We start from the raw sequence: 22,965 nt of genomic DNA on the forward strand, positions 1-22,965 counted from the left end.
GAGCGAGTGGCTGAGAGAGAGTGAGAACAGGCAGAGCTCACTCACTGTGTAGGGAACAGACGGAGCTCATTGACTCAATGAGGATGGCGGAGACATCAACAAGCACCAGAAGTGGCGGCTTCATAGACCAAAACTATGCCAAGTCCTTTTCTGGAATTTTGAAGATTATACAAGCGGTAGGCATCGCCCGTTTTTATCTCTGACCCGCGCCCTCTTGCAATGTTTTTTTTCTGCTGAAAGAATTTATCTGTGACTCCCCTTTCTCCAGGACTGGAGCCAAGTATCCTGATGTTACTTATTTCTCTTGTTCTGTCAAGTTTCGTCGTTTAAAAAAAAACCGAGATTTTATGGGGACAAGTTTACAAATCGAGTCAAAAACATGATTTTGCATTAACACATTTCCAACAGAGAGAAGAGTTGCAGCTCTGATTGATGCAGGAGTGTATTTTCACCCCTAATAAATGCTGTCATTTCCTTGCTTCAGTAAGTTTTGGTTTGGCGAAGTAATCCTGCTGGATGGAGGGCTCTAACTAAACCGGTTCGTGATATTTCCGGGGAGATGAAACTTTTTTTTTCCCTCACTTCAAATGTCAGCTCTTATTTCGGGTTTCCCGCTTTGCTTCTCTTGGTCGTGAAGACCGGAACCGGCCTGGCCATCGCTACACCCGCGACTGCTTTTCCAGAATGCCAGAGGTAGTAATAGAGGCGGGTGGAATTTTGTCTTTTGAAAAGCATTTGGAGAGTTATATGGGTGGGATGGATGTGGGCTAGGTGTGGGCGGTTGGGGCTAGCTTAGGGGTTTTAGAGGGGGGGGGCGGCATGGACGGGTTGGGCCGAAGGGCCTGTTTCCATGCTGTGAAAGTCTATGATTTATGACTATAACTGTCCTCTTCACGTATTAGTCCGTCATATTAATCCCCCCCCCCCCCGTGTGAGAGTGAGGACTCACTCACTCAGTTGTGTGTGTCTGCTGCTGATGTGTAAAGCTTTTACTCATTGAGAGCCGGCTTCAGAATCTGCAGATTCCCTCTCAGTTTAGTGTATCTTAACTAACTTTCAAACTAAATTCTAATTTTCCATTTGCATTGGGTCGAAGAGTTCGACACTTTATCCATAGAGTACTCGTTGAGGGGGAAAAAAGTGTAAATCATTAGGTCGGATGTTTCACTTCTAACGTTGCCTGCATGAGGCCTGCTTTCCCCAATCCACTGTATATTTTGAAAGTTGACGAGTGAGATGAGCTTTTCATCCAATCCAGCCAAAATACAGTTTTAGCCCCCTGTGAATGTTGTCGAGTGCCCCCATGTGTAGTACTTCTGAAGTGCATGGTATGCTTGAAAGCCGTTTTTAAACGGTGTGGCCTGCAGAGAACTTAGAGCGTACAGAGGCATGGAATCCCTACAATGCAGAAGGAGGCCATTCGGCCCATCAAGTTTGCACCGACTGTCCGAAAGAGCATCTTACCTAGGCCCCCACGCTATCCCCATAACCATTGCCCCATAGCATTTACCATCACTAATCCATCTAATCTACACCATCTTGGACACTAGCGGGCAACTTAGCATGTGCTTAACCTGCACACCTCCGAAGCGCCTGGAGGAAACCCACACAGACGTGGCGAGAACATTAAACTCCATTCCAACAGTCACCCAAGGCCAGAATTGAACCCTGGTCCCTGGTGTTGTGAAGCAACAATGCTAGCCACATCTCATCTGCGCTAACTCAACAACTATCCTCTCCATTTTGAAGATGTTCTTCTATACCATTTCATATATTTCTCTTAAATCTAACCAGTTCATTTTTAATGTCATAGTCTTTTAATAGACATTTGCTGTTTTGGTTTTTAAAAATGCATGCTTCGATACTCTGGTTAGAGGGGGGGGGGGAACTTCCCCTTTATTCTATTCATGTAAGTTATGGTCCATTCTCCTTTATCGACCACTCAGCAACAACTATATGAAAAATTCACTAATTACCCTTTCAAACCTTTCATAATATTATAAGTCTACATTATATTCATTCTTTACATGTCTATTCCAGTGACAAAGCTATATTTTTGAAGTCTCAGCTTCTTATTCAGATATATATTTTAATAAATCTTTATTGCACTACTATCCTTATAGTGCGATGCTCAGAATTGTACACCATGCACCAACTGGGCGAACCAATGTCTACTACAATTTCAGCCTCACTTTTGCTTTTTATATCCAGTTCGTCAAAATCACCTTTTTTTAAAAAAAAGTCCCGCATCTCTATCTTTAAGGATTATTCCATTTGTACCCCCAGATCACTTCATTCATTTTGTCAACATCCTTACCATTTAAAGTGGACTGATTTTGTTATGCTTCACGTTCATCTGATATCTATATGCCTGATCCACAAGCCAATATCATCATATGGCCCCTTGAAATTTTTGTCCTAGTTTCCTATGTCCTCTAATTTGGTATCGAGGCAAGTTTCAATGCCATCCTGTTATGTATAAATCATCCATAAAATTGTAAATTGATTTCAACACATATCTGTGCTTTTGATTTGATTTATTGTTGTCACGAATATTAGTATACATTGAAAAATATTGTTTCTTGTGTGCTATACAGACAAAGCATACCGTACATAGAGAGTGCAGAATGTAGTGATCCAGTTATAGCTATCGTGTAGAGAAAGATCAACTATTCTGAGGTAGATCCATTCAAAAGTCTGATGGCAGCCAGGAAGAAGCTGTTCTTGAGCGCTTTGCACTCTAGCGCTTTGCTTACCCAAAAAAATGTATTCGCCCCTACTCTTTACTTTCACTCCAAGACACTCCCCTCTACATGTGACTACATTCCTTTTAAGAACACATGCTTTAATTTTCATCAATGAGTCTTTTGTGTGGGACTTCCCAAATGATCCAGGAAACCAATTTATGCAGCATCCACTGCATTCAGTTTATCTATTCCTGTTGGTTGCATGACTAGGGTATTTCAGCAGCATTTAAGTCAGATTGTACCATTACTGCAGAAAAATGTTCAAAATTACTTCACAGAACTGTGAAGGAAAATAAGATGCAAAACCAACGAGGGAGTTGACCAAAAACATGGGCAGAGGTAAGTTTTAAGGTGGTCCTTGAAGGAATGACTGTTGTGGAGACAGGTTAGAAACTAGATAGGTGTTGGTCAAAGTTGCAGGTGATGATAAATTGGGTCTGTGGAATGAGATGAGGTCACTTTTTTGAGATTACAGAATCAGGTGGGCAAGACATGATTTTAGGCAGAACAATATCTGATAAATTTTAATGTTAGCAAGTGTGAAGTACTGCACAGAATTATAGAATTGGTACAGTGCAGAAGGATGCCATTTGGTCCATTGTGACTGCACTTTTTCTTCAAGCGAGCATTCCTCTGCCTTTTCCCAGTACCCCTGCACATTGTTTCTATTCAAATAATCGTCTAATGCCCTCTTGAATGCATCGATTGAACCTGCCTTCACCACCCTTGGTCAGGCAATGCATTTTAGACCTGAACAACTTGTGTGAAAAAGTTTTTCTCACATCGCATTTGCTTCTTGTTCTTGATTCTTTTATGAGCGGGAACAATTTCTCCCCATCAACTCTGTCCAGCCCCCTCATGATTTTGAGCATCTCTATCAAATCTCCTCTTAGCTTTCACTTCTCTCTTAGCTTCCTTTCCAATTTATCCTCATAACTGAAGTTTCTTATTCCTGGAATCATTTCTGTAAACCCCTTCTGCACTCTCACCAATGCATTCACATCCTTCAGTGTGACTCCCAGAACTAAACACGATATTTCAGCTGAGGTCTAATTAGTGTCTTGTATAAGTTCAGCATAACCTCTTTGCTCTTGTACTTTATGCTCCTATTATTAAAGCCTAGAATACTATGTACCCTCTCCACCTATCTTGCCGCCTTCAATGATTATGCACTCTGCACTCCCTTTAGAATTTTACCCCTTATATAATCTCTCCATATTCGTCTTACCAAAATGTATCACCTCACACTTCTCTGCATTGTACCTGATCTGCCACTTATCTGCCCATTCCGCCAACTTGTGTATGTTCTTCTGACATTCTACACTGTCCTCTTCTCAGTTTACAATACTTGCAAGTTTTGTGTCATCCTCAAACTTTGATATTGTCTTTTGCACACCTAGACCATTAATATATATCAGGAAAAGCAAGGGTCCCAGTGCTAACCCCTGGGCAACACCACTAAAGGGCATTCCTGCAGCCTGAAAAATATCCATTAACTATTAGTGCTTTTATTCCATAAGCTTTTCCCATGAGTCTGTTCTGTGACACTAATGAATGTCTTCTGAAAGTCCATGCACACCTCACCAAAAGCATTACTCTCATTGACCCTTTCTACTACCTCCTCAAAAAAAACTCCCCCAAGTTAGATAAACAAAATTTCCGCATTAGAAATTCATGCTGGCTCTTCCTAATCAATCCACATTTTTCCGTGTAATTGTTTCTCGAAGTTTGCCCACTGCAGATGTTTAACTAACTGACCTGTAATCGGTGGGGCTATACTTACAAGCTTTTTTGAACAAGGGCATAACATTTGCAATTCTGCAGTCCTCTGGCACCTCCCCTGAATTTTCAAGAAGACTGGAAGATTATGACCAGCGACTCTGCAAATTCCGTTCCCCCATCTGTCAATTTCCTTGAATGCGTCTCAGCCCATCCTGTGCCTTGTCAACTTTCAGTACTGACAGACTATCCAACACTTCCTCCTTATCAATTTTAAAGCCGCCTTAGGTTGAAGGAAAAGAAGAACCACAACAAGTTGCGTTCGTACAGTGCCTTTAAAGTATAAAAAAAGTCCTGGAGGAGTTCCGAGGTATGATCAGACAAAAAATGGAGGCAAGCTAAAGGACATATTGGGGCAGTGGCGGCGGGGGGGGTGGGTCACCAAATTTGTGGTCAGAGATGGTTATAATGAGGCTAATCAAAGAGGTTTATAATGTTGCAAAGAGTTGTAGTAAGTCTGGGGATCAAAAGCGCTTTAAAAACCAAGAGAGGGCCACTAAAAGTAGATAAAAACAAAATAGAATGAGAGTAAACTAGCTAGGAATGTATGAGCTCTTCCAAGTATATAAAAAAAAAGGAATAGGTGAAGTAAATATTGCTCCCTTAGAAGCAGAAACTGGAGAAATTACCATGGAGAATGAAGAAATGGCAGAGACATTGAACAAATATTTTTTCTGCTTTTGCAGTTGAAGGCACAAGTTATATGTGAGCCAATTAAGGTAATTAATGTCATCAGAGAAAAAATATTGGAGAAACTCAGTTGAAGACACAAGTTATATACTAGAAATTGAGGGTAACCTTGGGGCGAAAATGTAAGGCAGTTAAAGTAATTAATGTCGACAAAGAAAAATTATTGGAGAAATTTAAGGGACTACAATGTGACAAATAGACATGATGTGAATGCCGATGTCCTAGGGTTCTAAAAGAGAGAATGCACTGGCTATGATTTTGTACAATCCTGAAATTCTGGAACTATCCCATTAGATTGGAAGTTTTCAAATGCATCAATGCTATTCAAGAAAGGATGGAGAGAGAAAACTGGGGATTGCGCTGGAACTATTAAGGTAGTCTTACTTAGAAAATCATAGTATGATCAGACAAAGTCAACATCGTTTTACCAAAGTGAAATAGTGTTTGACAATTTTGAGTTCTTTGACTAATAGAGTAGTTAGAGGGGAGTCAGTAAATGCAATGCACTTAGATTTCAAAATGGCATTTAATAAGTTGCCACACAAGAAAAGGGCTCATGGTGTTGGAAGGAGTGTATTAACATGGACAAATGATTTTCCAATGGACAGGAAGCAAAGATAGCGATAAATAGGGCATTTGAGTTGGCAGGCTTTGGAGTGCCACAAGTATCAGTGCTGGGGCCTCAGCTATTTACAGTCTATTTTAGTGACTTCGACAAAGAAACAGGGAGTAATGTATCCAAGTTTGTTGACAATGCAAAGCTAGATGGGAATGCAATCTATAAGGAGTTTGCAAAGAGATATAGACGTGTTAAATGAGTGGGTAACCATTTGCATTTTGAGCATAATGTGGACATGTCTGAAATTATTCATTTTGGTCACAAGAATGAAAAAGCAGAATTTTTTTGAAAGGTGTCAAATTTGTAAATGTGATATTTAGAGGGATTTGGCTGTACAATGAACACAAAGTTAGTTTGCAGGGACAGCAAGCAATTAGCAAGGTAAATGGCACATTGACCTTTCAAGGTGATTGGAATACAAGAATGCAGATGTCTTGCTACAATTATTTGGTGAGACCAAACTTGGAGCACTTTGTTGTTTTGGTCTCCATATTTAAAGAAGGATATATTTGCATTGGAGGCACTACACCAAGGTTCACTTGTAATCTCAAGAAAGAAAACAATTAACATTTAAACAGAAATTTGAACATCCAGCGATTAACTGAAAGAACCAAACAAGAAGAAACTTCATGTAAAAAAATAACAAAGCAAGCATTACAAAGTGCACCATAGTTTGTCAAGACTCCAGTTCCCTTTTTGTTTCCTAGTTGCACCCAAGAATTCCCTTTGTGCATTACAAGATCTTGAGGGTTCATTCACTTCTGGGATCAAACCAAGTATACCACAGCTCTGCGGAATTCGCTTTGATTCTCATCAGTGTTCCAGCTATCTTCCGAGGTATAAGATTTCATGGGGATCTTTCCATTAGTTTTTGGCTAAGTGATGCTCCAATGTTCCTTCAAAACCATACAACTCTGGACTTCTTAGCTCAAATTTGGGCCTCACGGCATTTGTGCTTAGTGATTTTAAAATGGTTCCTGATGGCCTCTGAGCATGCTCCTTGTCCTGGTTTTGGAGAGATATGGGTCATTTTCTCCCAGTCTGTTCCTGGACTAACTGTCTTTCACTAAGAAGAAAGTTTTTTTCCTCAAGCTCCAAGTTAGGCAAATATTCCAATCTCTACCCCTCATAAATATTATCTTCAAACTGAGCAAAAAGCTCCAACCTGCATTCTGTGTGGTGAACAATAAAGTTAGTATTTCCTCTGCTTAAGGTGCAGGCCTGGTTAATGTTGATCTATTTTACTCCCTTTACTCTGTGAGCTGCAAACTATAGAAGATCAAAGCTGTCACTGTCCTTGTGGGTTTATAGGAAAGCCTGTAGAATAATCATAGAATCCTACAGTGCAGAAGGAGGCCATTTGGCCCATCGAGTCTATCCCAACAACAATCCCACCCAGGCCTTATCACTGTAACCCCACGTATTTGCCCTGCTAATCCCCCTGACACTAAGGGACAATTTAGCATGGCCAACCAACTTAATCTGCACATCTTTGGAGTGTGGGAGGAAACCCACGCAGACACGGGGAGAACATGCAAACTCCACACAGACAGCCGGAATTGATCCCACAAAGGCTTCCTCTATTCCATTCTCCTTGACAACAGGAAATACCTTAGCTATGTCGACAAGTAGAAATGTTACTTAACTATCTCTGACCACAATAGCACTTTATCTCAGAAACAAAGGAATTGGTTAAAGCATAATTAGTTAGAATCTTGATATTGATACATATTTATGGGTTTCAGGGGACTTAAAAATCTTTTGATTGTGGACATCACAACAACTTTAAATGTAAATATTACTCACCTCACTTTCAGTAACATAATTTGAATCTTCCCTATGATCTCTACTAACTAACACCCAGCCTTTACAATCAGGTAGACTCCAGCACAGATGGCACAATCCCTTATTTACCTTAAATTTAAAAGACACGGCCCCAAACTATAAGCCTCTTCCAGATCAAAAGGTATAGTCCCAAAAATTATAATATACACTTCACCATTGTAGCACGTTAGTTTGATTCCTGGGATGAGAGGGTTAACATATGATGATGAGAAGCTGTGTAAATTGCGTCTATAGTCTCTGGAGTTTAGAAGAATGAAAGGTGATCTCATTGAAACATTCAAGATTCTGAAGGGATTTGACGGATTTAGACAGAGAGGTTGTTTCTCCTGGTTTGGGAATCTAGAACGCCAGGGCACAATTTCAGGATAAGGGGTCAGTCATTTAGGACTGATATGAGGAAAACATCTTTCACTCACAGGGTTGTGAATCTTTGGAATTTACTACTCCTAAGGGTTAGGGATGCTCCAATGTTAAATGTGTTTAAGGATGTGATGGAGTTTTGGTCTTTCAGGGAGTAAAGGGGTATGGGAAGTGGGCTAGAAAGTTGACTTGAAATCAAAGATTGACCATAATTGTATTGAATAGTGGTGCAGGCTTGAGAGCTTGTATCATCTATTCTTGCGCCAATTTCTTACGTTTAGAAGAGTAAGGTGGAGAGAGAGATTAGATGAGAGTTGAAATTTCAGAATGTAAGACTTAAATTTTGGGAGTAAGGGATGGGAAGAGATATGCAAAAGGCCTGAAGAACTGGGAAAGTTGTAACAGTGGAGGAGGTTCCAGAGTTAGACAGAGGCCAGATCCTAAAAGATTCAAACAAGTGGATGAGAATTTCAATTTTTGGGGGGCAGTAAGAGTAGGGTGATTACTTTATCTTTCCTCACCTTTACACCTGTCTACTGAACACCACATGTTGCATGTGTGTGCAGATGGTGTTGACTTCTCAACTAGAAGAAACTAAAGATTGATCTGATGAAAATTACACTGAAATCCAAGAGTTTTTCAGAAGAAACCCTCCTGCCACAATAGATGATTTGCATGTCCTGATGGCGAAGCTACAAAAGCTACATACAGGAAAGCCTGCAGAACACTGCAAACCCACCTCCGAATTATCCAAAGCAACTGGTGAACAGTGCTCACCTAAAGAGGACATAGATGTCTGTAAATGGGCTATAAACGAAAGCCTTGCTAGGATACCTGTAGAAACCAGGAATTTTTAAAATAAATTCGAACTTCCAATTAATAGCTGAATGCATAACATGACAAGATTTCACACTTTAAGATGTTTACTGTAGCAAACATACTAAAAGCATTATTGACTAAATATTATCTTTGTAGGTAACATATACTTTAAATTACAGAGCGGAATTCTTAACACAAACAAAAATAAATCCTACTCTCAGGTATGTTACACTGTCCTTTTAAGTAGACATTCAAATCTCCTACAATTGGTCAGAAATGACTCTTAGCTCCTGAGAGTTTACTTCCAATCTCTTCCTTTCCTAACCTGGGAACTTTTAACTCCAGAACTGTCTTTCATGGTAAGCGTATTACTGGAGATCCTCTTTTTAGCACCAGCTAGGTGAACCTTCTAGCTTTGTGTTAACTCTTCACAAAACTGGTCTTTTCAATCTGAATGCAAGCTTCCACCTGCATTCAGGTATGGTGAATCAGAATGGCTTTTGGCCTCGAGCTGTTGTCTCTCTGCCAGATCCTGAGTTTTCAGGGATGTCTTAGAAATCCTACCCTCCTCAAAGCCCATTTCCATGGCAATGTGCATTACATGGCCCTTGTATCCGGGTAGAATTGCTGACTAGCTATTCTTGAGAACCCAACTAGCTTTCTTCTTGGAACGAAATGGGCAACTATTCACAGCCTCTGGAACCAACCAGGGAACAGGTTATCTTAGACTTGGGATCATGTAATGTGACGGGATTAATTAGTGGCCTCAGAGTAAAGGCACCCATAGGTAGCAGTAACAAGAATTTGATTGAATTTTACATCCAGTTTGAAAGGGAGAAGAGTGGGTCCAAGACTGGTATTTTAAACTTAAATAAGGACAACTATGTGGGAATGAAGACTGAGCTAGCTGAAGTGAATTGGGATACAAAACGAGAGGAATAGATCAATAGAGAAGCAGTGGCAGATTTTTAAGGTGATATTTCAGAATACTCAGAATTTATTTTAATAGTGTAAATATACTTGTTCTAAGGGGCTAACCAAAGAAGTTAAGGAAAGTATCACACCTTAAGGAAAAATTATACAACTGTGCAAAGATAAGTGGCAGGTCAGGAGATTGGTTAAAATATAAAGAATGGCAGAGAATGACTGAAAGATTAATTAGGAGAAAGAAAATAGAGAATGTGAGGGAAAAAAAGCTTGAAATGTAGAAACAGATGGCGAGAGTTTCTGCAGGTATTTAAGAAGGATGAAAGTAAGTAAAGTGAGTGTTGGTCCGACAGAGATTGACAATAGGCAGTTAATGGTAGATAATATGTAAATGGAAGATGAAATGAACAGATACTTTGCTTCTGTCACTATAGAAGGTACAAAAAACATTCCAGTGATAGCTATAAATTAGAAGGTTGAAGGGAGTGCGGAACTTGGTGAAATTACAATCACTAAAGAAGGGGTACTGAGCAAACTGATGGAGCTACAAGCTGACAGGTCCCCAGGTCCTGATGACTTTCATCTTAGGGTCTTAAAAGAAATAGTAGAAGCATTGATAATTTTCCAAAATTCACTAGATACTGGAAAGGTTCCACCAGACTGCAAAGTAGTAAATGTGACCCCTCTATTCAAGAAGGGAGGGAGGCAGAAAATGTCACAAATAGTGTGACATGAACCCAATATCCCGGTTGAGGCCTTCACGACACACGACGGCGCAGAGTTGCTGAGCAGCAACTGATAGCCAAGTTCCGCACACATGAGGACGGCCTCAACGGGGACATTGGATTCATGTCACACTATTTGTAATCCCCACAGCCTGCCTGGACCTGCAGAGTTTCACTGGCTGTTCTGTCTGGAGACAATACACATCTTTTTAGCCTGTCTTGATGCTCTCTCCATTCGTTGTTCGTATCTTAAAAGACTTGATTAGCTGTAAGTATTCGCATTCCAACCATTATTCGTGTAAATTGAGTCTGTGTCTTTATATGCCCTGTTTGGGAACAGAATTCCCACTCGCCTGAAGAAGGGGCTTGGAGCTCCAAAAGCTTGTGTGGCTTTTGCTACCAAATAAACCTGTTGGACTTTAACCTGGTGTTGTTAAACTTCACAACTGGATAAGTCAGGCACTTGTGTCAGACTCCTATTTATTGACTGCAGCTCAGCCTTCAACACCATTATTCCTATAAAAAACATCTCCAAATTCCGTGGCCTAGGGCTCGGCTCCCGTGCTCCACAAGGCTGTGTCCTCAGCCCCTTACTATACTCCTTATACACTTATGCCTGTGTGGCCAAATTCCCCTCCAACTCAGTTTTCAAGTTTGCTGATGACACCACCGTAGTAGGTCAGATCTCAAACAATGATGAGATGGACACAGGAAAGAGATAGAGAATCTGGTGAATGGATGTGATGACAATCTCTCCCTCAATGTCAGCAAAATGAAGGAGATAGTCATCGATGTCAGGAAGCATAGTGGAGGACATGCCCCTGTCTACATCAACAGGGATGAAGTGGAAGTGGTCGAGAGCTTCAAGTTTAAGTGTCCATATCACCAACAATCCGTCCTGGTCCCTGCACTCTGATGCTATAATTAAGAAAGCCAACGCCTCTACTTTCTCAGAAGACTAAGGAAATTTGGCATGTCTGCTATCACTTTCACCAACCTTTACAGATGAATCATAGAAAGCATTCTTTCTGGTCGTATCACAGTTTGGTATGGCTCTGCTCTGTCCAAGACTGCAAGAAATTACAAAGAGTCATGAATGAAACCCAGTCCATTACGCAAACCAGCCTCCCACGCATTGACTCTGTCTACGCTTCCCACTTTCTCGGCAAAACAGCCTGCATAATCAAGGACCTCATGCACCCTGGACATGTTCTATTTAACTTTCTTCCATCGGGAAAAAGATACAAAAGTCTGAGGTCACGTACCTACTGACTCAAAAACAGCTTCTTCCCTGCTGCCATCAGACTTTTGAATGGAACTACCATATATTAAGCTGATCTTTCTCTACACCCTAGCTATGACTGCAACACTACATTTTGCACCCTCTTCTTTCCTTCTCGATGTACAATATGCTTTGTCTGTATAGCATGCAAGAAACAATACTTTTCACTGTATAACAATATATGTGACAAATTAAATCAGAGGTGCGGTACCTAAATTTGCAGAATACACAAAGGTAGGAATATATATTGTGAAGAAGACAAGGAGGATGTGGGTGAATATAGATATATTCAGTGAGTAGGGAAAAAATTGGCAGATAGAGTATGAACTGGGACAATGTGAAGTTCACTTTGGCAGGAAGAACAAAAAGGCAAAGTATTACTTAAATGAAGAATGGCTGCAGAATTCTGAAGTGCGGAGGATCTGGCTGTTCTTGTGTATGGGTCACACAAAGTTAGTGCGTAGGTACAGCAAGAATAAAGAAGGTGAACGGAATGCTGCTTTTTATTGAGAGAGGAATTGAACATAAAAATTAAAATGTTATGCTTCAGTTATACAGGGCATTAGCGGCATGTTTCCCCATCCCCTCCCCAACATGGGTTACTGGTATAAAGGCCCCCCCCCCCCCCCACTTCATTTCCGACATGATTCACCCCTGCAAGACCCCCCCCCCCCCCCCCCCCCCCCCCCCACCGCATTGCCCTCCACTCGGGCTCCACCACCTTGGTGGTGTCTGGTGGCCACGGCTGGGGTACCCGGTGGTCCCTGCCAGCTGGACATTGTCTGGACACAGTGTGGCCATGCCCTTGACCACCCAGGGGCTTCAATGGCCGCTGTGCCCCCTGGCGTGACCATCGTGTCAAGTCTCCACTAGTGGAGACCAGTAGCGATTCTCGCCATTATTGCGTCGCACCCAAAGGCTGGAGATTTTGTGTGCTGGGATTTGAATAAGCAATGCATATATAAATGCCACTTTAAGTTGCTAATTGGGGCAATTTGGTTTGTGCCAATGGGAAGGGGCCGGGAGGCTCGCAAACTGTTTGGTGTTGGGCGCAAAACGGATTTTTATCCATGCAATTTTCCGGCTAGTGGCACGATGAAGTCGGAGAATCGCCCGTAATCTCTGATAGACTTAGAGGTCTGTTTGCAATATGCTGGGAAGAAGCAAAAGTGCCTCAGAACCTATGCAATGCTGTGATTATCTTCACCTACAAAAACAAGGGAGACAAGCCTGACTGTTCAAACTACAGAGAGATCACCTTACTCTCCATAGCAGACAGAATCTTGGCCAGAGTTCTTTTTAATAGATTTGTTCCAACAAAAGCTGCAAAAAGCCTCACTGATACTCAGTCAATGACCCAGTAGAATTAGATATGATCTTTTGTACTGAACAGATTCAGGAGAGGTGTAGCAAACAAAACATTGGCCCGTTTGATACCATGTATTAAATGTCCTGGTGAGATTATAAGCCAGCTGGTTCAGAGTATGTTATCTAGATTGTGTGTCATCCAAAGTTCCTCATTATTCTCCATCCATCAACTGCATGATGGCCAGAAATGTCATGTCAAGCAGAATGAAACCACCTCAGACACTGTCCCTATCCCCAAAGGGGTTAAGCAAGAGTGTGTCTGGCACCAGCCCTTTTCTCTATTTTCTTCAGTATGATGCTTCAAGAGGCAATGCCTGGCATGACAGGGAGCGTCGATATCCACTGCCAAACAGACAGCAGTCTCGCCAACCTGTGGTGACTACTTGCATATATCAAAACTACAGAAGAGTTTATTGTGGAGCTTCTGCTTATTGATGATTGGGCCCTTCTGGCACACATGGTGGAAACAGTGCAGCTCTTTTGTAAACTGTTTCTCTTGGGCATCACGGTGGCACAGTGGATAGCACTGTTGCCTTACAGCACCAGGGACCCGGGTTCAATTCCCAGCTTGGGTGACTGTGTGCAGTCTGCGTGGGTTTCCTCCAGTGCTCTGGTTTCCTCCCACAGCTGGTTAGGTGCATTAGCCATACAAAATTCTGTGTACCCAAACAGGCGCCTGAGTGTGGCAACCAGGGGATTTTCACAGAAACTTCATTGCAGTGTAAGCTTATTTGAGACACTAATTAATGAACTCTAAATAAATTTGAAACTTTGAACTCATAGCCTAAAGAAAAGTGCTGTACCAACCACGGCCCCAAGGAAATTGCTATTCACAGCAGGTCAGTGTGAACTGCAGCAAACTCAATACACTAAAACAGCTTGCCTACCTAGACAGCATTATAGTAATTCCTCACTTACCATCCTAGTTGCATTCTTTAGAAGTGCAACAAACCCTTAACAAATCAGATTTTCCTGGAAAAGTGAGTGTATGAACTGGAATTAGGTTCCCCAGTGAGTTTCTCCCCCGGATCCGCAGTGGGTCTCTTCCTAGTCCCTCATCCCTGGATATGGAATCAGGAAATCAATGATTCTTTTGGACATTAGGAGTGGGGCAGTGAGTGGAACAGTGTTGGGGTCATCGAGCGAGTCAGGAACAATGTAATAATTCTTTATTAAGAACTAGGAGCAGGAGTAGGCAATTCAGACCCTCGAGCCTGCTCTGCCATTTAATACGATCATGGTTGATCTCATCTTGGCCTCAACTCCACTCACCTGTCCGTTCACCAAAACCCTTACTAATTAAAATCTGTCCACCTCTTCGTTAAATTTACTCGAAGTCACGGCATCCACCACGCTCTGGGATAGTGAATCCACAGACTCACGACCCTTTGAGAGAAGTAATTTCTCCTCTCTGTTTTAAATCTGCCACCCCTTGTCCTAAAGCTGTGACCTCTTGTTCTAGATTGCCCTACAAGAAGAAACGTCCTCTCCATGTCGACTTTGTCAATCTCCCTCTTCATCTTGTACACCACAGTTGAATCTTCTCTCATTCTTCCTAACTCCAGGGCACATAGGCTTAAACTACCCAATCACTCTTTGCAAGTCAAACCCCTTATCTCTGGCATCAATCATGTGAACCTCCTCTGAATCACCTGTCACGCGTAGTAGTTTTCTGCAGTCCATGCACGAGAACACCCAGAACCCTCTCACTGAAGTGCTACATATCCTTAACCTATCCATATCTATTTGTACATTTCTTATTTACTATCCCACCTATTTTAGTGTCATTCATATAGATTGTAAATAGTTGGGGCCCGAGGATCGAACCCCGTGGCACCCCCACTAGTTACATTTTGCCAACTCGAGAAAGACACAGTTATCCCAGATCTGCTTTCTGTTGGTTAGTCAACCCTCTATCCAAGCTAATAAATCACCCCTAATCCCATGTGAACTAACCTTGTGTATTAACCTTTTGTGTGGCACCTTATCAAATGCCTTCTGGAAGTCCAGATATACTACATCTACAGGATCACCATTAGCCACCTTGCTTGGTACATCTTTGAAGAACTCAAACAAATTAGTTAAACATGATTTACCCTTCATAAAACCACGCTGACTCTGATGGATTGCATTTTGACTTTCTAAATGTCATGTTATTACTTCATTTATAATGATTTCTAACAATTTCCCAATGCCAGATGTTAAACTAATTGGCCTATAGTTTCCTAAATTTTGCCTCCCTCCCTTTTTGAATAAGGGTGCTATATAGCATTTTTGCATACTACCGGAATCATTCCCGCATACAGGGAATTTTGGAATATTGTAACCAATGGATGCATTATCTCCAACACCATTTCCTTTAAGACTCTAGGATGTAGGCCATTAGGCCCTGGGGATTTGCTTGCCTTCAATCCCAATAGTTTGCTCAGTGCCTTTTCCCAAGTAATAGTTCCAAGTTCGTCCCTTTCTAAAATCTCTGGATTTTCTTTTACTGTTGGGATAATACTGTTGGGCGGCATGGTAGCACAGTGGTTAGCACTGCTGCTTCACAGCTCCAGGGACCTGGGTTCGATTCCCGGCTTGGGTCACTGTATGTGTGGAGTTTGCACATTCTCTTCGTGTCTGCGTGGGTTTCCTCCGGGTGCTCCGGTTTCCTCCCACAGTCCAAAGATGTGCGGGTTAGGTTGATTGGCCATGCTAAAATTGCCCTTAGTGTCCTGGGATGCGTAGGTTAGAGGGATTAGTGGGTAAATATGTAGGGATATGGGGGTAGGGCCTGGGTGGGATTGTGGTCGGTGCAGACTCGATGGGCTGAATGGCCTCTCTCTCTGCTGTAGGGCTTCTAAGATTCTAAGATAATACTCGTGTCCTCCGCCATGAAAACTGAGGCAAAAATTTAGTGTCTCAACCATCTCTGCGTTCCCCACTATTAACTCCCCAGCCTAGACTTACAAGGGACCAACACTCACTTTAGCTACTCTCTCCCTATTTATATACTAATAGAAGCTTTTGCTGTGCATTTTTATATTTTGCGCTAGTTGCCTTTCATAATTTATCTTGGCTCTTGTTGATCTTTAAAAGCTTCCCAATCTTCCAGTGTGCCATTGATCTTTGCATTATATGTCTTAGTTTATGCCTTTAGGTTATCTTTAACCTCCTTGCTTAGCCATGGAAGTCTTTCCCTCACTCTATTTTAGTTGGAAGGAATTGACTATCTCCTTAAACATCTGCCACTGATCATCAACTGTCCTACCTTGTAGTCTTCCTAGCCAGTCCACTCGGGCCAAATCTGTCCTCATGCCTTTGTAATTTCCTTTGTTTAAATCCAGAATACTAATGTGAGACTCTAGTTTCTCATTCTGCATTAGTGGCATAAGTAAAAACAAATTTAAATTATTAGATAAAATAGGGTTGCAGGACATATATCCTACGTAGCGCAATGGTTTTGTAAGAGAATGCATTCAAAATCATGTCATGCAGGGAGGATTGCTGAATGCCAAAAGCAAAGCTTTATGGTGAATTATGTTCTGGTAAGCGAGACTGAGGTTCACTTCACAAATGCTTCAAAGACCAGCTGAAAAGGCAACACTGTCTGGCTGACACTGATCAAAAGATATGGGAAACAGAGACAGCTAGCACACAACAAGGAGGAACAGAGCTTGAAAGTTCAAAACAACTAAACCTGAGGCTGCGGAAGAAAGATGCAAGCAATGGATGGAGTCTACTTAAACCATTGTCCCTCCAAACCTGGAGTTCTTGTGTCCCAGGAGCCTGCAAATCAAGAATTGTCCTCTTCAGTCCCAATGATTATGCTAACTACCACAGAAACAAGACTTTCCATGATCTTTGCCTGTGAAAAATCTGCCATTATTTTAAAGCAAAATTAGCTTTTCTTTGTGTAAACAAGTTTTGTTCTTTTACAGTTTACAACTGAATTTGTAGAAAACTTGTTTTGTAGAGTTACTTTAGTGCCATTGTTGAAGTGCTTAAGCAATTTGTATGACATTTGTATGAGTATTTACTTCCTTCAGTTGTGGGCAATACTTTGCCACACAATTTGCGCCGTTTTCTGAGCACAACATAGCAATCAGTCATCTTGCACCCAATTCAAAAAAACTAATGGAAAATGTTATTTACTGGCTCCCAAATTTGGTCTTTAGACATGGTTAGATTTGGCTGCATTCATTGTGACAATGATAATTCTAATCAGGAGTCACGATTTAAGAGTAAAAGTCAAGTGATTTAAAAAGAAACAATGAAACTTGACATTTCACTGCTTGTAGATGGTATCTTCAGTAGGAGCACAAATTACTGAGGCCATTTTTGCTGATGATAAAAGCCAAGCTTGCTAACAATCACAAGTTGCTTTTAATAAGTCAGTGAGCTTCTGGCTCATCATTATGTATATTTCCATCTCCGTAAAATCGCCTGACTCCACCCCCTGCATCAGCTCATCTACTGCTGAAGACCTCATTCACGCTTGTGTTACCTCTAACTTGATGATTTCAATGCACTCCTGGTGGAACTCCCACATCTACCCTCCATAAATCTGAGTTCATCCAAAACGTTGCTACATGTATTCAAACTCGCATCGTCCTGTTCACCCATCAGAGATCAACACTGGCTGCTGGTCAAACAGCTCCCCAAATTTAAAATTCTTGTCCTTGTTTTCAAATCTCTCAATGACCTTCCTCCTCCCTATTTCTGTAATTTCTTCCAGCCCTACATCTCTCCGAGATATCTGTGCTACTCTGACTCTGGCCTCATGATCTTTCAGCATTTTAATTGCTCCATCATTGATAGCTGTGTCATTAGTTGCCAAGACCCAAAAAAGCTCCGGAATTCTTTCCTAAACCTCTCTTTCCTCCTTTGAGGACAGGGCTTTAAACCTATTTTTTTGATCAAACTTTTAGTTATCTGCTGTGATACCTTCTTAATGTGGTTCTGGGTCACATTTTGCTTTCTAATGCTCCAGTGAAACACCTTTTGGGTGGTTTACTATATTAAGGTACGATATAAATATTATCTAATGGTGGTTCTGCTTTCAGTTCCGGTGTTATGCTAAACCAGGCTAGGTTGGCTGGTTTCCTTCCTGTAGGACAGTATTGGATTGTTACAACAATTTAGCCGCTTTTATACTCGTTGTTTCAAATACTGACTCATGAATTGCATTATTTATTCAATTTCACAATTTATAATGGTAAATAAGTTCACAACCTTTGGTCTGTTTGTTCAGTGACATAGCCACTGTACCAGTGTGCATGTCAGAGCAATAAATAATTCCAGTGTCTATAACTGAAATGAGCATAAATTACTTAATGACCATCACCATTACCATCTGCAGCAAGGGAATTTTGATTAACTTGCATTCGTCAGCTATTATTCAGTTCTTTATAATTTTGGCAAAAATCTAATCTAACTTAGTAAGTGTTGAGGGGGAAATGGGAGAAAATGTTAAATTATAGCCAAGTTGCCAGAACAGTAATGTTCCTGTTAGCATGGCATTTCTATGTTAGCATTTTCACATTCTCGAACTAAATTGTCATCCTCTGTTCCTCATTCTCCCTGCAGTCTTAATCCTAAATTTCCATTAGTCTCCTCCTCCTTTACAATTTATCTGTGACTGTATGAAATTGCTTGGCTGATCCTTTATCAAAGAGGCTTTCTTTCTGTGTGTTGTAATGGCTACAGAGGAATGTTTCCTATGATATAAAAAATGGAATACATTGGACAACTTGAGAAGTTGGATCAGTGAGTAATTCCTTTGTTTTAAATTAACTAATATCTGAAACATTCCAGTTAGGGATATGTGATCGAACTAGCAGTGCCTTTTTATGGTTATGAGTATTTTCTTGAATCGTTCTCATTCATCTGATATCTAAAAACAACTTAACATGAGAGACAATTATGAATATTTTAAGTTAATTGCCATAAGATGTTAATTGCATATCCCTTTTACTGCATAAAACTAAATCTGGAACCTTAGGATAGTATAGCAGAGAAGGAAGCTAACCAGCCATTGAGTCTGTGCCAGCATTTTCAAAGGGCAATCCAATTACTTCCATTCTCTGTTCTTTCACCATATCATTGCAAATGATTTGTCTTCAAGTATTTAAGGGGAGATGGTGGCACAATGGTGATATCACTGGACTGGTAATCCAGAGGTCTAGGCTAATGCTTTGGGAACATCAGCCTCAATTCAGCGGGTGGAATTTAAATTCAGTTGATAAATCTGGAATATATATTAAAATAAAGCTAGATTCAGTAATGGTGACCATGATAACTATCATCGATTATTGTAAAAACCCATCTAGTTCATTGATGTCCTTTTAGGAAAGGAAATCTGCCATCCACAGCAACCTGGTTTGCTCTTAATTGCCCTCAGTTTAAGGGCAATCAGGGCTGGGCAACAAATGCTGCCCTTGCCAGTGATACCCATGTCCCATGAAAGAACAAAGGAAAAAAATCTAATTCCCCTTTTTTGAAGGTGACAATTGAATCTGAATCCACCATCCAGTCGGATATTGGCCAAGCTCTTCGGGTCAGCATCAGAGAGGACGTGTCCCATGACTATATGAGTGTGATTTAATCTGCCCCATTTCTCATTTTAAACTGGAGCTATTTTATGTTTCTGTCCTGGTTCCAGGGTTGAACAGTTGGGAGACCTACTCTTTAGTGGAATTCCAGAGAATACCTGTTTTTCTTGTCATTAATTGAAGAGATACCCTCAAGTTCTGTCTTCAGTTGATTGATCTACATTGTGCAGTGTTGGGGTTGACAGCTCCATTTAGAACAATCTCCCCTCACTGACAGTATTTATCCCCTCTCCCTCATCACCATCTCCACAGTGTTCATCCCACCCTCACCCCACAGAAATGCTCGAGCACCTACTCCCTCCAGCCCTGACGATGCTGACTCTTCTGACATCAGCTAGGACAGGTGTCAAGGATTCAAAGGGTTCTGGAAGGGGAGTTGGGAGGGGGTGAGCACTGACCAAATGGAGGTGGGAGCTGAGCTAGGAGGGAGGTGTACTCTGCTGAGATGGGTGGGTGCTGAACCTTGCCAGGATGGGGAAGTGGGGGTGAACATTGCTAGAAGTGCTAGTGTTTTGACACTCCATCTTACTTAGTGTTATGCTGGCTTTAGACCTGCTATGAAAAGCTCTAAATAAATCAGTGTAAAAACAGGGTTGGCTCAGGGCAACAGCCCAAGTCTCTGTGGTTCTGGCCTTCTCATCCCACTGCCTTAAGAATCATGGATCAATCCAGCCAGGGTAAAACCACTAAATGGAAATTGAAACTCTCTGTGTAAGTATCATGGACATGCACACCTTGGAACCCCCTCGGTTCCAACGCACATCAGCAACAGATGTTGGCCTCTTCCCATATTGCAAGATTTGGGCCCTGTGTCTTCCAAATCCTAACCATTTCCTGCAGAATTTTTTTTCTTTTATGTTGTCCCTGGTCCTTTAAATCTGTCTCTTCTGGTTATTGATGCTTCAGCCATTGTAAACAGTTTCTCTTTAGTTTATCTAAACACTTGATATTAAACACCTCTATCAAATCTCCTTTTAGCCTTCTGAGGAGAACAACACCAGCTTCTTCAGTCCATCAATGTAACTGCAATTTCTAACTCCTGCAACCATATGCTCCCCAAAGCCTTCACATTGTTCCTAAAGAATGATGTCCAGCATCAGACAGAATACTTTAGGAGGACTTTTTATTCCATGTTTCTGTTTATAAAACCCAGGATCCCATATGGGTTATTAACTGCTTTTGTTAAACTGCATCCCCAATTTTAATTGCTCCAGCATGGATGTCCGTGCCTTCGGCTGTCAAGGCTCTAAGTTCTGGAATTCCCTCCATGTATCTCTCCACCTTGCTATCTCTCTTTCCTACCTTTAAGTATTTTTGGCCTCTTTGATCAAACTTTTGGCCAGTCTGTCCTAATGTTTCATTATGTGCCTTGATGTGCAATCCTGCTATCTAATGCTCTGCGATGTGCTTCAGGATGTTTTATTAGTTAAAGCAGGTATAGAAATATACATCATTATTCCCCAGTCCCACAAGTACAGTAAGAAGTCTCACAACACCAGGTTAAAGTCCAACAGGTTTATTTGGTAGCATGAGCTTTTGGAGCACTGCTCCTTCATCAGGTGAGTGGAGAGTTGGGTTCACAAACAGAGTATATATAGACACAGACTCAATTGCAAGATAATGGTTGGAATGCAAGTATTAACAGATAATGTCTTTACAGGTACAGACAATGCGAGTGGAGAGAGGGTTAAGCACAGGTTAAAGAGGTGTGAATTGTCTCAAGCCAGGACAGTTAGTAAGATCTTGCAAGTTGTGGAGGTTACAGATAGTGTGACATGAACCCAAGATCCCGGTTGAGGCCATCCACATGTGTGCAGAACTTGGCGATCAGTTTCTGCTCGGCAATTCTGCGTTGTCGTGTGTCTTGAAGGCTGCCTTGGAGAACGCTTACCCGAAGATCAGAGGCTGAATGCCCTTGACTGCTGAAGTGCTCCCCGACAGAAAGGGAACACTCCTGCCTGGTGATTGTCGAGCAGTGTCCATTCATCCGTTGTCATAGCGTCAGCGTGGTCTCGCCGACGTACAATGCCTCGGGACATCCTTTCCTGCAGCGTATCAGGTAGACAACGTTGGCCGAGTCGCAGAAATATGTACTGTTACCTGGTGGATGGTGTTCTCATGTGAAATGATGGCATCCGTGTTGATGATCCAGCACGTCTTGCAGAGGTCACTGTGGCAGGGTTGTGTGGTGTCGTGGTAGCTATTCTCCTGAAGGCTGGGTAGTTTGCTGTGGACAATGGTCTGCTTGAGGTTGCGTGGTTGTTTGAAGGCAAGTAGTGGCCTTGGCGAGATGTTCGTCTTCATCGATGACATGTTGAAGGCTCCGAAGAAGATGTCGTAGCTTCTCCACTCTGGGGAAGTACTGGATGATGAAGCATACTCTGTCAGCCGTGTCCCGTGTTTGTCTTCTGAGGAGGTTGGTGTGGTTTTTCGCTGTGGCATGTCGGAACTGTCAATCGATGAGTCGAGCGCCATATCCTGTTCTTACAAGGGCGTCTTTCAGCATCTGTAGGTGTCTGTTGCATTCCACAATGAAAATGGCCTCAACCGGGATCTTGGGTTCATGTCATACTACCTGTAACCTCCGCGATTTGCCTGGGCTTGCAAAATCTTACTAACTGTCCTGGCTTGAGACAACTCACACCTCTTTAACTTGTGCTTAACCCTCTCTCCACTTGCATTGTCTGTACCTGTAAAGACTTGATTATCTATAAAGACTCGCATTCCAACCATTATCTTGCAATTGAGTTTGTCTATATATGCCCTGGTTGTGAATTCAACTCTCCACTCACCTGATGAAGGAGCAGCGCTCTGAAAGCTTGTGCTACCAAATGAACCTGTTGGACTTTAACCTGGCGTTGCGAGACTTCTTACTGTGTCCACCCCAGTCCAACGCTGACATCTCCACATCATCCCACAAGTAGTTAGACTTGTGAAAATTATACTGCTAACCCCTCATTGACTACAAACCATGACTCTCTGATACAAACAGGTTTATAATCACTCTGCCTCACAATGTTGGTTAAACATGGCCTTCAGAGGCTGACCACATTTCAGTTAACGGACCGGTTACGATGACAAAACTTAAAGTCTTGCACTTAATTTCATTAACAGGCAGTTATGACGTGCAAACCCTGGGGTGCAGCCTGTTTACTGGCTAGTCTCTTTTTAGTCTGATTAAAATCTGCAGGGCTGTGAGGGAAACCTG

The 22,965-nt window shown here is 41.7% G+C and overlaps 1 protein-coding gene across 2 annotated transcripts in view; it reads left to right on the top strand.

Moving 5' to 3' along the window:
- cmtm7 (CKLF-like MARVEL transmembrane domain containing 7) overlaps positions 1–22,965 on the top strand; it is a 28,938-nt gene continuing 5,973 nt past the window's right edge. The window contains exon 1 of one of the 2 annotated variants that reach the window (XM_078227737.1): positions 1–176. In XM_078227737.1, the coding sequence (XP_078083863.1) occupies positions 78–176 (99 nt within the window). In that variant the 5' untranslated portion in view covers positions 1–77. The remainder of the gene's footprint in view (positions 177–22,965) is intronic. The other variant, XM_078227744.1, reaches the window with a different exon arrangement.

The sequence above is a fragment of the Mustelus asterias genome, chromosome 2, assembly GCF_964213995.1.
Source record: "Mustelus asterias chromosome 2, sMusAst1.hap1.1, whole genome shotgun sequence".
Lineage (NCBI taxonomy): Eukaryota > Metazoa > Chordata > Chondrichthyes > Carcharhiniformes > Triakidae > Mustelus > Mustelus asterias.